Here is a 16,140-nt window from a genome sequence, read left to right on the forward strand (position 1 = left end):
TTTTTTTTTCTGGAGGACCTTTACACTAGAAAAATGTAGATTGACCATACACTTTCTCTTGCCTCCCCTTTCCATTTCACTCACTAGTATGCTACACATATTGCTAGACTACCCCAGTTCCTAATGTCAAAGGTAGTATGTTGACTAGGTGATTGGGCAGTACTGGTCTTTGATCAATAATCATCTGACTTGGATATCATGGTCCAATTCTAAAAATTGGACTCATATGCCATTTCTGAATTCTTGCCTTTATTCTTAGCCTCAGCATTCTTAGCATATCTATCTAATAAATAGACTTTGGTTCTCTATTCCAAGTTCATTTTCTAGTCACCACAAGGATAGTATTTTCCTTACTCTAGTCAGTCCTACTTTCAGTGCCTAGATACATAACCCAATCCTTGCTTTTCTGGCTGGGTCTCCAACACTAATAGCCCAGATCTATAATATGTGGGCATCATCAGCATCCTTCAAAGTCCCTCACTACTAAGTTTGACTCACCTATGAATTTCCCAAGAAACTGTGTGAGCTCCTTGGTGCTCCCTGATTGTGCTGATTGAGACCAGATATTACCACATCCCATGCTAATCCCTCTCTTTGGCCAACACTTACAGCTGAGTCATTTCCTCAGTCTCTCTCCTATTCCAAAGGGCAGGAGTGATCTTGAGTGTCCCTCCCACTGCATTCCACGCTACTTTAACTGACTCAACCATGGTGAGAGGAAGGTCTCCTATATTTATCTAGAAGCCTTGGGCTATTCACTCAATTATAAGGAGACTAAGAAATAGGTGAAACTGGGCTGGGTGCCAGTGGGTCCAGCCTATAGGAGTTGAAGATCTGAGGTTCTCGGTTCAAAGCCAGCCCAGGGAGACAAATCCCATAGTTTCTGTCTCCAATTAACCAGCAAAAAGCCAGAAGTGAAGGTGTGCTCAAGTGGTAGAACACCAGCCTTGAGCAGGATAGCCAGGTGAGAACATGAAGTCCTGAGTTAAAGTCCTAGTACTAGCACAAAAGAAAAAGAAAACAAGAAATAGGTGAAACCATTATGAAAAATATCTTCTCTTTAGTTTGGAAGGAGACTTCCTGCCTTACTCCATCATTCAAATACAATTTTGTCTCAAAATTCCCCAATAATATAAGAAAGATGACTGGAGATGGCCCCCAACTATGACAATGGAAGCATTAAAAATGTTAAAAATGCATCAAGAGGGAAGATAATACTAAAAAAAGAGCCTTGTAGTTTTGAAGTCTGAAAAATAATTAATTTGTAAATCAAAGCACAACAAAATTCATGGACTATAATGTTGAATATGGTTCTAGATAATTGACTAATAATTTCTAAATCATAAGTAGAAGAATTTTTTTCAGCCATTATCAGTGTCGACTCATATTTTGTTAATGTATAAATCTGTTTTTAGTTACTAATGTCTAAAACATCAAGTTCTCTGGTTAAGAGGAGAAAATATGACCAAAAGACCCAACGGAAAAGCAGGCTTGACAAATTTTAGAGTTGCTCAAGATTTATAGTTTTTGAAAAGCAGATCTTTTGGCAAGAGAAGGTTTCAAACATTTTACAAATCATTTTGCAATATTTCCTGGAACTCTGTATGCACATGTGGTTTTCTTTCTTCAGAAAAAAGTTTTAAATCATTGAAAATAGATAAAATCCTTATTACCACTCAGATTCAACAAATGAGTTTGGTATCTATTATATGCTGACTGATTGCATATATATATATTTCTCTTTATGTTATAGTAAACTTAAGTTATGATTTTATTGTACTTTAAAGAGGAAGAAAGAGTTGTTGGGTGTGGTCCTGCATGCTTGTAATCAAAGCTACTGAGGAGATAACGGAAGGAGGAATAAGGTCTCAAGATAGCTCAGATGAATGTGTGAGACAGTTTCTAAAAAACAAATAGCAAAGGCCTGGGGGCACAGCTCAAATGTTGGAGTGTTTGACTTGCAAGTGTGTGGCCCTGAATCCAACCTCCTATACTAAAAAGAAAAAAAGTACAATGAATTAATTTTCCTCAGGTGGTATCAACTGTGTGGTTTATCTGCCTACTGATTGAGACTTCATTCTTTTTTTTTTTTGGCCAGTCCTGGGCCTTGGACTCAGGGCCTGAGCACTGTCCCTGGCTTCTTCCCGCTCAAGGCTAGCACTCTGCCACTTGAGCCACAGCGCCGCTTCTGGCCGTTTTCTGTATATGTGGTGCTGGGGAATCGAACCTAGGGCCTCGTGTATCCGAGGCAGGCACTCTTGCCACTAGGCTATATCCCCAGCCCGAGACTTCATTCTTAACTGCCCTGTTGTCAAATTTCTCTTTAATACTGGAATGCAAGCACTGTATACAAAAGGCTTCATAGTTCAACCTCTGAGACATGCATCTTCCCAGGCGCTTTGGCTGAGCCAGGGAGTCATTCTGTCTTGGGGAATCGTACCAGGCTTGGCGTAGTTAAGAAGATGCCCTTCTTCCCCTGCCTGTAGAACATGTCCTGTAGAACATGTTCCTAGAAAGAGTTGTCTACAAAGGCACCATCTTTCTAGGCTCCAAGGTTCCCTCATAATTCACTGAAGATCAAAGAAGCTCTTCTTCCTCATTCATCCCTTGCATAGGGTCCCGACAAAGAAATATTGAATTTTAGAATTTTGGAAGAGGCACAGTTTGTTGTCAACATATTCTGAAAGTTAGTGGAAATCAACTTTAGATTCACTTCTGTCTTTTCCCTCTATCCTTGACACAATTCTCTCTCTCTCTCTCTGTCTCTCTCTCTCTCTTTCTTCAGCTTGGAAACTAAATGTCTGTAGCAAGAGCAACTGTGAGCTCTTGTGTTGCCATGGAAGAGACAGAGAGGGCCAGAGGACCATGGTACGTCTGTCTGAGATAGGAATTCTCAGCTAGAGCAATGCTCTTCAAACTGAGTAGACACAGAAGTTGCCAAGGAAGTCTGTTTACCTGACAGACTCCATCCCAGGGCACCTATCTCTCTAGAAAGGTCTAAGGTGGCCTCCCAGGAGCCTGCATTGGAAACAAACTCTTCAACTGATATCAACATCACAGATCTGTAGAACACATTGAAAGATTCTGCCCATATTTGTTTGTGAGTCTTACAGGAACTATGCATAGGAATGAAAAGTGAAAAAAAAGTAGGTTCTACAGAAAATCTCTGTGAAAATTGGGCAATGCACTCTTGAAATCTGGATGGAAGCGGGAAGGGGTGGTGTGATTGGGGGAGGAAAATGTGTTACTCTCTGGGAAGATGGTAGCAATAAAATCATCACAACAGAAAGAGAACTATGTGCAGCCAGTCAGCACTGATTGCACTGAAGGTGCAGGGCCCTTCCTACAGGGCTAGTCTGGGGCAAATCCACCATTGTCAATGGGTAACTGTAGCACATGCAAAGACAACAGGTTCAAAAAGATGGTGGTCATGTAAAGACCCCTGGGATACCTTGATACAGAGGAAGAATGATGCCTGTCTGAGGTGCTTAGAACTTGTTGGACAGAAGCTTGAGGCAGGCCTCTCAGGAAGCTCACAGGGAAGATTTAAAAGGAGTGGGGGTTGGGGATTTTTGCTGAGTTTTCACCAAGACCACTTTAGGGGCAAGGCTGAACAGAAATCTGGAGTGGCATTGGCAGTACAATTTCTGACTGGCAACTGACTGTGACCTGACTGCTGCTACCTCTAAGAATCTGGTACTTCCTCTCCTCCCCACTCCCCTCACCCATCCTTCCCGCTTTCCATCACTTCTTACATTCCTCAGCCTGGAGCTTCCCCTCAACATAGCCAACCCCTCAGCTGTTAACTGATCTTCAAAGAGTTATGTTTTCTTAAGGTTATTTTAAAGAAGACTTTTTTTAAAAAATCAAGTGTCCAAAGATGTTTCAAGGGAAATTCTGGTGTTAAGATAGAAAAGAATGTTTCTCCAATGGTGCCCTCACCTCTCACTTCACATATGAAGAATACAAAAATGACTTAACTCCACAAAACCAAGTCTAAGTGGTGATATAAGTTGTTCAGATGATTGGAGTTAAGTTTCGAGTTTGAGTCTCCTAGCTAGCTACATTTGTCCAAGTGAGACCCAGAGGACACCTTTAGCACCACACTCCTTAGCCCCCTTCATAGACACAAGCTGGTACCAGGTAGGTTGCCAGGCATAAGCTGGTGCGACCATACGCATCCTGTGTGTTGATATTGGCCCCCATCTTCAATAGCAGCTTCACTGTGTCCACTTGACGTCCAGAAACCGCATGCATTAAGGGTGTGCACCCTGCAACGAGACATGTTTGACTTAAGGAAGTTCATGAGCAGACTTCATTTGCCTGTTGATTTATTTTGCTCTTTGCAGCATTGATAAACACAGCTGTTGAATTGTGAACCATGTGGAACTCAGAGAGGTGAAGACAATTGTGACTTCATTTACACAAATGATGCATTCTCTTTCTGGCATTTCTTCATTTCTTTTGAAATGGTTGGTTAATGGAAACATTCTGGGCCAAGGATATTTAAAAAAAAAATTTGTCTCAGGGATCTGTATAATTTGGGACCTAATGGGCAGGTTTCTGGTGATTTGACTTCACAGGCTGAAGCTGGAAGGGCCTTTGGCAGACAAACTTAAGCATGCTTTAGTGGAGTTGGTAAGTGATAAAGCCAGTTGATAGCCTAGACAAAGGAGCACAGATTTTTGCTAAAATGAGCCATCTGTCATATCTATCTCGATTTTAGGATACGTATAGGTAAAGATATCTGTTTTTGTTTGATCTCGTTTGGTTTTGTGGTGCTGGAGTTTGAACTTGGTCTTTGCACTTGCTAGGCAGGTGTCCTCATTGCTGAGCTCCAGGCTCCAGATCAGCATTTGTTTTTGTTTTGTAATTTTTTCTTTAATACTTGTGCAAACAAGTTGCCATTCAACAAAGTAGAATATGGATATAATGAATCCTTTTAAAAATACAATCTATAATTTTAAAAATTATTTTTAAGAAGTAATATAATGGAGTTGCCATCCAACAAAGCAGTTTGTGATGATAATATGTGTTGGTCAATGTCACCCCTTTGAATATTCTCAGCCCTCCTTCCCAACCCAGCATTTAAATATTTTTATTGTTATTATAAAGGCATATGCAGAAGGGTTACAGTTATATAGTCAGGTAATGAGTTTTTAAATTCTGTATTTTAAATTTAATTGTATTGTCAAGGTGATGTACAGAGGGGTTAATTACAGTTACATACATACATAAGGTAGTGAGTACATTTCTCAAGTGTGCATTTTTTTCTGGACAATGTTACCTCTTTCCTCACCCAGAATTTGGTTTTTAAGTGTATCTTTTCCTGAATAAAACTAGAGATGAAATGTCACATTTTGATTAACTTTGCAGAGCTTTTGGAACAAGCCAGCCCAGTGAGTTAGAATTCAGGTTGTTCACCTTTCTTTAGGAAAAGACACAAAACCTCAAGCACAACCTCTTTTCCAGTGGAGACTTATTAGATGTCTTTTGCCTGGAGATTTATGTTCAGCTTGAGATTCATTCATGAACTGCAAGCTATGATCCTCAAAGATCCCTGAAAATGGGTAGATCTCCAGACTGTTGTTCTCACTGAATGATTGCAACTAGCAACTGAATGTCTCACCATATCCATCCCTCTAAGATATATTCAGGTATCTGCTTGGTAAAAGCAAAGACTGTGTCTTTAAACAGTAGCAGTTTCCTCTCTTTTCCATCTCCTTTTCCTTCCTATTTTTTTTCCTGTCAAAAGTAATACTTATGGGCTGGGGATATAGCCTAGTGGCAAGAGTGCCTGCCTCGGATACACGAGGCCCTAGGTTCGATTCCCCAGCACCACATATACAGAAAACGGCCAGAAGCGGCGCTGTGGCTCAAGTGGCAGAGTGCTAGCCTTGAGCGGGAAGAAGCCAGGGACAGTGCTCAGGCCCTGAGTCCAAGGCCCAGGACTGGCAAAAAAAAAAAAAAAAAAAGTAATACTTATAACTCCTGGGGTGGGGAGGAACACATTCTGAATCAGACAATTCTGAAAACAATTTGTGAATCTAAAATATTCAGTACATAAACAAATACAATTTTAGATATTATGTTCAAAGAATGACATGCTCTGGCTAATTTGCATCTATCTTAAGATTCTAGCTTATGCATACATTTTTCTAAGAACATTCCTCTGACTCCACCGTAAGCTGAATCTCCAAGTTGTGATCTCATCATCTTTAAATTTTCTTTATTAGTTCTTTTAACAGAAGATCATGGTTTGAAGCCAACCTGGTTAGGAAAGTTTGTAAGATTCTCATCTCCAATTAACTGCCCCCTAATCCAGAAGGAATGCTGTGGCTCAAGTGGTAAAGTGCTAGACTTGAGTGAAAAAACTCAGGGACAAGGCCCAGTCTCTAAGTTCAATCCCCAGTAATGCTACATATGAAAAAAATGTGTTTTGATAAAAATTATCAAACTTAAGACTGTTTGTCTTAAGACTGTAACACTGTTCAAAAATAAATGTACTCATTACTTGACTTATATAACTATAACCCCTGTGTACATCACTTTTATAGTAACAATAAAAAGTTATCAAACTTTTTGGGTGACATAAAAGAAGAACTAAACATAAGAATCAGCCCATTTAATCTAAGCTGTCAAATTTATGTGTGTAGAGTTCTCTGTATTACTTCCTTAGTACCTGCTAGACATCTATAGAGTCTGTGTGCTATTTTTAGTGTTCATTCTAATAAAGGAAATGTGCTTTCTTCCATTGTTTTCATCAGTATCACTAGAGGCTTGTCAAATTTATTGATCTTTTCATTGAATCAGTTTCCTGTTTCATTGATTCTTTTTCTGTTGCTTTTATGTTTTCAGTTTCATCTTTCCTCTATTATTCTTTCCCTTTGTCTTTCTTTCCGTTTATTTGGCTCTTCATCTAAGCTCTTGAGGTGAAAACTTAGATTCGTAATTGAGTTTTCCTTCCTTCGTAAGGTATAAAGTTAATGTTAAAGTCCTCCCCGCACTGAGCATTGCTTTAATATTGGCATTTATTGATTATCCTTTTTCATTCAACTTGAGATTTTCCTGTTTCTCTATATGACAAATGACTTATTTAAACTTGGACAGGCCCTGGAGTACTAGTATACTATATTAATTAGTATATGCTAATATACTAATATACTTTGCTACAAATATATTAGAAACAAATTCACATAAGGTGTGATGTAAAAGATTTTGAAGCTCTATGTCTAATATCATTATGCAAAGGTATCTGCACAGGCAAAACACCTCTAGTATCAAAGTGACCAGTCAGAAATAATTTTATTACTATTGCTATCTCAAAAAGATAAGGCCAAAGAGTAGATTTGAAATGCATAAATATCTCACCTTCACTGTCACAGCATTCCAGGATGGAAGGGTCTTCCCTGATCACTGCAGTCAGAGCATTGACATCTCCATTAGACGCTGCCTGGTACACCATGGTCAAGTCAACATCTTCAGCTGAGTCACCTCCATGAATCAAACACACACACTGTTAATGTGTGGAGTGAATTCACTCACTGAAGAACACCCAAAGTGTCACCCACACAAATGATTCATTCAACCTTTCTGAAGAAAGCAAGAAGAGTTTTGAGTCATCCTTATCAAATCCTCCTTTACCACCTCAGCAGAGAGGTGAGCCACTACGGGCCATTTGGAACACCACCCCATGTTGGAAAGGAGCCTACGCAATTAGATATCCTTTTAGATGTGCTGACTTCAGGCATTCAGGTTTTGCAAATTAGTAAGACCACAGAAGGAAGTGGGGTCTTCATTTTGGTTCTTGGTTTTACTTTTCGACCTGAAACATGTCACTTGTCTTCTCATGCTTTAGCTTATCTGTCTTTGAAAGAAGCATTGTGATCCACGCTCCAGAAACACTCAGTACCCTTGCCATCCTGCCTGGTACTGTGAGGGTTGACCCTTGCTGACTGTAGCCCCAAATGCCCTTACCCACTTTCATGGCCATGGGAAGCAGAAGACTAGGGACTGGGGAAGCAGATGGGGCAATTCTTCACACACACACACACACACACACACACACACACACACACACACACACACATAGACACACAGACACACAGACACACACACACACACACACACACACACACACACACACACCCCCTCATAGTGTTGAGAAGTGTCCTCTTTCCCTTTTCCAGGTGCTCTTCCTTTTCAGAGCCAGTTCTCATTGGATCCTTTGATAACCAGCTCTTCCCATTCTCCTTCAGCTGATAGCAGCACTGGTGTTCATCCTTGGTGATAGTCTTAGATCCTAGTTTGTCTTTCTATGCTGTCCTTTTGTGAAAGCCCCTGTGTTTTAACCACCTGAGATTTCATGAAATGGCATTTCATTTGAATTGGTAGCCATTTGTATGCTTTGTACCTTTGACATTTGACCCAACTAATAATATTGGCAAAGATGACAACAGAATTGTGGGACAAGCAGCTCTGGAGAAGCACTAGGAAAACTGAGAAGCAAGATCCTCAAGACAAAAGCCCTGCTGAGAAGCAGTGTTCATCTCCTCTACTTACTCAACTTTCCTAGACAGTTTTCCCCTAAACATAACCACTATTCTGAGAAAACCTATGTAAGTTTTGTTTTAAGTTGTTGTACTTTTCTACCAATATAATTATGCTAACAATGTTTTTCAGATCTACTGGATCTTCAGTTGGCCAGAGTCCCAGCCATTGGGTTAGTCTCTCTGTCTTAGTCTTTTTAAGAAATCAATAATGGTTTGAAACCAGTTAGTCTATAGTAGGAAGTACTTGTTATTGAAAATGACTTACTTTATGACAACAATGTTTTGTAAAGTGACTGGTTGTTTCTTAATTTGTCCATAGTACTTTTTTTGTAAAGAAGCCTCAACTGCACGTTTACATGGAGACTGGAAGTGGTGTCCAGACTAAATGTACTTGTGTATTAAGTTAGGAAACACTGGAACCAGACAACTTAGGTACAGGTTCTGCTTGTACTGACCAGTTATGTGAATGGGGATCAGTTATCCTTGCTGGGCCTTCATAATGGTGATGATGGCCACTTATGTGGCTATTGTATGGAAAAATGAATTAATTATAAATTCCTCATGCTTTTGGAACATGGTCTAGTATTTTGTAAACATTGTTTATACTTTGCTACTACTAATGCTCTTTTAATAAAAATAATCTTTTTTAGATAACATTAAATGTGTGAGGCATTTAGGGGAAAAAGGCCTCTTGATGATGACTAATAAAGAATCAGTAAATTGTCCAGTATATCATCCATTTAAAACCTTCCCGTCTTGCTACCCATCTTGCTTGGGTATAAGCAACAAAACCCAGACTTAAGGACCAAGAACTGGTCATAGGTACACAACCAAAGATGCTGATAATATAACCTCGAGAAGAAGATTCTAGTGGAATTTCAAGGAGCAGCCAGAATTGTGGGTATACCATATAATGAGCATACATAACATATACAAATGTACTTACAACCTGTTCATGACTGAGAGCAATAAAATAAGCACACAGATCGTCAAGAAAACAAATAAAAAATACTGACAAGGATGTAGCAGAAAACAAACCTTACACACTGTTGGTGGGAATATAAAGTAAGCTAGATACCATGGAAATCATTCTAGATGTTCCTCAAAAACACCAACAAAACCCTAAACTGAAACTAGAACTACCCTACTACCCTATGGTAGTTCTAGCTATAATATTTTTGGCATAGACCTAAAGGAATGTAAGCCAGCATATAATATAGACACTTGCAGATCTATATTTAGTGCAGTACTATATGTAATTATAATAATAGATAATAACAGAATCAGATAAAGTATCTATCAACCAACGAATGGTATCTATAATTTTTTATTCGGCAATAAAAAAGAGTGAAATCATGTCATTTTTCAAGAAAGTGGATGGAATTGGAGAATATATGAACAGAAAAAAACCAGACTCAGAAAAACAAATGCTGCATGTTTTCTTTCACATGTGGAATCTAGATAGTTAGAGAAAGATATGGAAAGAGAGAGAGGACTTCTTGGGAAGAGAAAGGGGACCAACAGAGAGGGGAGGATAAATGTGAATAATAGCAAGGTGAATAAGATCCACAGATGAAAATGTTGCAAGGAAAGCCGTTATTTTGTACAATAGAAAATAAAACTAGGGGTCGAGTGTGGTGGCTCACACCCCTAACTACCTTAGAAGCAGGGATTAGGAGAATCATGGTTCAAGGCATATCTGGCTAAACAAAAGTTGGTAAACCCCCTCATCTCAACCTATAAGCCCTGTGTGGTGGTGTGTGTGTTTGTAGCTACAAGGGAGGTAGGTGTATATGGGGGGGGGGGTGTGGTCTGAGGCCAGCTGCAGGCGCTAACATAAGATGTTATCTGAAATGGAACTAATGTTGTAAGCAGAGGTCATGGTTCAAGTGGTTCTCTGCCTCCTTAGGGGAGTATGAAGCCCTAACTCCAAACCCCAGTATCATTTAAAACATTACCTAAACTTAAGTGATTAAAAAAACAAAGACTTGAAAATAAAAGTAAGCATGTTCATCTTACATGAAGCTGCATTATCTGAAAAAAATGAGAATTCACAAAACATTTTTCCAGAATGATTTCAATAAGGTGGAATTTAACAGGAAGGGTAAAATATCTTGGCTGATTCAACACTTACTTTAACCTATCCTTTTTGTAGCTCAAGCTCCTCTTGCCCAGCTGTAACTCGATTATTCTCTGAGCACCACTTCTGCTCCATATTCAGCCCACAGGCTGATTCAGTGCATTGACTATATCCCGATGAGGCGAGGAACATGTGGTCACGTAGACCTCTTGGCATTGGCATTATCCTGGCCTCAGAGACTGATTCATGGATGTGACCCAATTACAGTGTGAAAAACAAACACACTTTGCCTAGCATAGTTGGGAACAATGCTTTTGCCTTGTTCTGCCAACCATGAACCAGAGAGCCTGGTGACATCTTATGGGTGGAGAACTTGTCTAAGAAGAATGAAGATAAAACCAGGAGAAGGGCAGAGCTGGAGCAAGAGAAGGAAATAGTTGAGACCTGGTGATGTCATTTAAACCGAATCAAGACACACCTTAAGCCAGTATGGCGCCTGGAATAGTTACATGTGCTAATAAGTTCCCTTTTTGCTTAAACCAGTTTGCATGCTACTGTGTGAATACCTTTGATCTTAGCTTTTGTCACTGAAAAATTTCTAACCAATAAAAGATTCTAGTAGTGGCACACTAGAAAAAAAAAAAAGCTTTGAGTTTTAGTTAGCTCCATAGGAATTAGCCTGGTTTAAATAAACTAGGAGGAACTCGAGCTGCATTACTGATAGTCTAGGAACCATATTGAGATGGTGGGTGATAGGACCCTTCTATTCATAACTGGTCAGTGTCATAGTAAGGTTATGGGTTATGAACTAAGTGGGTTACAAGTGGCCAGAGAACATTCAGAGGAAAGTGACTGGAAAGAGGTAGAATAGATTTCATTCATGCCCCATGAGAAATGGCTGAAGAAAACAGATGTGTTTACTCTGCAGATTATGCCATGAGGTCATGGTAACAGCCTTTAGAACTTCAAAAATTTTCTTAATTAAAAATCTGTAATGTAGGGGGCTGGGGATATGGCCTAGTGGCAAGAGTGCTTGCCTCGTATACATGAGGCCCTGGGTTCGATTCCCCAGCACCACATATACAGAAAATGGCCAGAAGTGGCGCTGTGGCTCAAGTGGCAGAGTGCTAGCCTTGAGCAAGAAGAAGCCCAGGCCCAGAGTTCAAGCCCCAGGTCTGGTTAAAAAAAAAAAATCTGTGATAAGAGAGGTAGAGGAAAATGTTGGGTTAGAAGTCTTTACAGTTTTGATTCTGTGAATGAGAAGAGTCAGATAATGCAGGAGCAACTATATTCTGAAGAGAAGAAGGGAAGAAAAGCATTGAGAATCACAACAGAAGTAGCAGGACAGCAGAAAAGCACAGAGAAAGGCATGCAGCAGAGGAAAGCAATGACACTTCAAAGATAAGAAACCTAAGAAGCTATCACAAGGAAAAGCAGATGGCTTTCGTAACAGAGTCACAATTCCAAGTAACTCCACACCTCCAGCAAGCCTTCAACTCCGCACAGGGATTTGTGAGATAGTGATTGCTCCAATGTAGAAGAAGGCTAGCCTTGGTGAAGAAAGGCTATGAATCACTTTCTTTTTCTTGGAAGGTGATAGCAAGACCTCATGTTGAGAAAGAGCTTACTACTTGGGACTGAAATCATCTGGGGCCCTGAAAATAAGGAATACTCGTGTCTCAGAGAGTCTTGTGGCATCTACAGAGTCTAGGGTGGAAGAAAGAGAAGAGAGGTAGTCAAGGAGAGGAGAGAGGGGAGTCTGATATAGGCCTACAGAGAGTTTTAGCAATAAGAACCTGAACTGGTAGTGTTAAGGAACAGAGGCCATAGGAAGCCAGGGAAGCCTGACCAGGAGCTAGTTCCACTGCCTGCAATTCGGATGGAAACAAAGTCCTGAGCTTGTGATTGGCTTTATAGTCAGCCTCATTCTAGCTGCCATGGATTGACTATTGGGTGAGTCAGAGCCGTTTCCATACCATCAAAATCATGCCCAGACCTATCAGATCATGAGACACCCACAACCTCTTCCTGTCACCACAGAGAGGTAAACTCTTTAGAGTCTGAAAGCACTGGGCCTTGCCCACTGGGAACTTCATTCTGAGAGTCCAAGCACAAACTCTGAGCTACAAAGTTTCTACAGCTTCTTCTTCCACAGAACACATTGAGTAATTCACTTCTCTCTGTGTCTCCTCCAAGTCAATTAAATCCACAATAAAAAAAAAAAAAAACTTGAAGAGGGGCTGGGAATATGGACTAGTGGTAGAGTGCTTGCCTCGCATACATGAAGCTCTGGGTTCGATTCCTCAGCACCACAAATATAGAAAAAGCCAGAAGTGGTGCTGCGGCTCAAGTGGCAGAGTGCTAGCCTTGAGCAAAAAGAAGCCAGGGACAATGCTCAGGCCCTGAGTTCAAGGCCCAGGACTGGCCAAAAAAAGCCACAAAACTGGGGCTGGGGATATGGCCTAGTGGCAAGAGTGCTTGCCTCGTATACATGAGGCCCTGGGTTCAATTCCCCAGCACCACATATACAGAAAACAGCCAGAAGTGGTGCTGTGGCTCAAGTGGCAGAGTGCTAGCCTTGAGCAAAAAGAAGCCAGGAACAGTGCTCAGGCCCTGAGTCCAAGCCCAGGACTGGCCAAAAAAAAAACAAAACAAAAAACAAAAAACCCACAAAACTTGAAGAGTAGAGTTAAATTTCAAACAATGAACTTAAAAGAACAATGACAATATGAGGCCCTTATCTGATGCACAGCTAGTAAAATTCTTCTCCTATTCTGTGTGCTTTCTATTTACCTTGCTACCTATGTTCTGTGTCGTGCAGAAACTCTTCAGTTTGATGCAATCTGATTTATCCAGTATTTCCTTGATTTTTTGTGATTCTGGATCACTACTTAGAAAGTTTCCACCCCTGTTTAGGAACCCAAGTGTTTCCCCTATCTCTTCCTGTCGTATTTTCATGGTATCTTGTCTTACTTTGAGGTCTTTGACCCATTTGGAATTGATTCTGGTGCAAGGTGATATATAAGGCTCTAGCTTCAGTTTTCTGCACATGGATAACCAATTCTGCCAGTAGCATTTGTTGAAGTCTGTCTTTCTTCCATCCCGTGTTTTTGGTTCCCTTATCAAATATTAGATGGCTATAGGTCTATGGGGTCATTTCTGGGTCTTCTATTCTATCCCATTGGTTCTATGCTTCCATCAGAAAGAATGATAGTTCATCATTAGTAAGGAAATGGGAAGAGTTTGAAAAAATTATATTAAGCTAAGTAAAAGAAACAGAGATTGTGTGGTTTCCCTCATTTGTAGTAATTAGAATATACTTATGTGTCTACAAATAAACAAAAAGTTATACTTGGACATGATAAGTTAAACAGGGCTGTAAACATTCACACAGTGAGACCAAAGGAGGATATTCTTAGGAGATGATCACAAAGGCTCAATAGCTACTTGCATTTGATCACATAAAATGATGCTTATCAAAAGGAATTCCAAGAAAGGGAAACACGAGGGTTTTTCTTTTGTTATTTTGCTTTTTTCTCCTTTGTTGTTGATTTTGATTTCTGTGCCTTTTGTCTTATATGTAAATTTTTTTATTTGGGGAGGGTAACGGGGAGCACAATAATGGTGGGATAAAGTGTGAACACATGCAACAGTGATACTCACCAGACACTATGCTGAAATGAACTATACAACTTGTGGAGGAGGAAGTTGGAAGGGAAAAAAAAATGGGAGAAAATGAGGGAAGAGGTGATACTGTTCAAAAAGAAATGTACTCATTGCCAATCTTATGTAACTGTGACCCCTCTGTACATCACCATTACAATAAGAATAAATAAAAGTAAAACAGAGCAATGGTTAAAAAAAAAGGGCCACAAAAATAGAGAAAATATGTATAAGTTCCTAAGGATACAAATAAGCAGTTGAATGAACTCCAAGAGGCTTCAAATCAACAGCCGAATGAAATAAGGAAAATAATGCAGTATGTGAAGGAGGAATTGAACAGAAATATATAAATATATGTACATATCAAATTGACATTCTGAAAATTGAAAGCTCAATAGCTCATATAAAAAAAAAAACTCTGTTACTACTTCTGTCTAGAAGCCTGCTGCCATTTTTTTCTTCAGTGAAATTTTTATCCCTACGAAAAGCAGGATTGCAAATCTTTTAACCACAGATTGAGTTGGTACAGTTTATTCTTGGATATCCAAATATTCATGCAGCTTTGGTATTTTTAATTGGTGAAGTTATAACATTTGGAAAAGCATGACGTATACCATAGGACCTCAGTTACTTAAAAGGGATTGGTGCATGTACATGAGAATCTAGACAGTCATGTCCCACTGAACTGTTTGTGGCAATAATACTTTGTTTTTTGCTTATATATTTTTTCTGTGAAGTACATGTTAAATAAAGGTTAATTTTAAAAACCTGAAAAAAAAAACCAGTTGAAAGCTTTGTTAACAGAGCGGAAGAAAAACAAAAAGTTACAGCTCAATTTCCTTGGTGACCCTACACACAAAAGTTCTCAATAAAATGTTTGTCAACTGAATTCAACAGTACATTAAAACGATCAAGTTGCTTTCATTTTGGGGATGCAAGGGTGGTTCAACATATGCAATTGATAAATGTACAGCATATAAACAGAATAAAAGCAAAAAAAGTTTCATAATTGCTGGGCTCTGGTGGCTCACACCTGTAATCCTAGCTACTCAGGACAGCCCAGGCAGGAAAGTCCGTGACAATCTTATCTCCAATTAACCACCAGAAAACTAGAAGTGGTGCTGTGGTTCAAGTGGTAGGGTGCTAACCTTGAGCTGAAGAGTTCAGGGCTCAGGCCCTAGAGTTCAAGCCCCATGACTGACAAAAACAAAGAAGTCTCATAATCATAACAATAAATGCTAGAAAAGGCTTTGAGAAAATTCAATATCCTTTTATGATAAAATGTCTAAGGTGGAAATAGAAGAAATGTACCTCAATAAATAATAAAGATCAATTATGACAGATCTATAGCCAACATCATATTAAGTGGAGAAAAACTAAAATCATGTCCTCTAAAGTCAGGAATGGCATCAGTCCATTCTTACCACTCCTATTCAATTATAGTGGTGGAATTCCTGGCCATACGACGAAAATAAACAGGAAAATCAATGTATCAGAATAGATCACAGAAGTTAACCCCTTACAAGTACAAACACCTGATCCTTTTTGAAAAAAGGAGCCAAAATCATTCACTTGGAGAAAAGACACATTCTTCAACGAATAGTGCTAGGGAAACAGGCTATCTCTGTGGAGAGGACTAAGACTGGATGCCTATCGCTCACCCTGTGTAAAGATCTCTGATTGGATCCAAATGGACCCAAGATCTTAATGTAAAATTTGAACCTCTGAAATCACTACAGGACAATATAGGAAAAACAATAGAAGATATAGGTATAGGCAATTATTTTTCCAAACAGAAAATGGCCTAGAAAAGAAGAACAAGAACTGACAAATTGGATTGTATCA

General features: G+C 39.5%; 1 protein-coding gene across 3 annotated transcripts in view; it reads right to left on the minus strand.

Moving 5' to 3' along the window:
- Positions 1-16,140, minus strand: part of Ankrd55 (ankyrin repeat domain 55) — an 85,006-nt gene that overhangs the window by 50,525 nt on the left and 18,341 nt on the right. For 2 of the 3 annotated variants that reach the window (XM_048368188.1, XM_048368190.1), the window contains exons 2-3: positions 7,372-7,494; positions 4,141-4,271 (exon numbers count right to left, since the gene is read on the minus strand). In XM_048368188.1, the coding sequence (XP_048224145.1) occupies positions 4,141-4,271; positions 7,372-7,494 (254 nt within the window). Of the gene's footprint in view, positions 1-4,140; positions 4,272-7,371; positions 7,495-16,140 lie in introns of those variants that run through there. The other variant, XM_048368189.1, reaches the window with a different exon arrangement.

The sequence above is a fragment of the Perognathus longimembris genome, chromosome 19 (assembly GCF_023159225.1).
Source record: "Perognathus longimembris pacificus isolate PPM17 chromosome 19, ASM2315922v1, whole genome shotgun sequence".
Classification (NCBI taxonomy): Eukaryota; Metazoa; Chordata; class Mammalia; order Rodentia; family Heteromyidae; genus Perognathus; species Perognathus longimembris.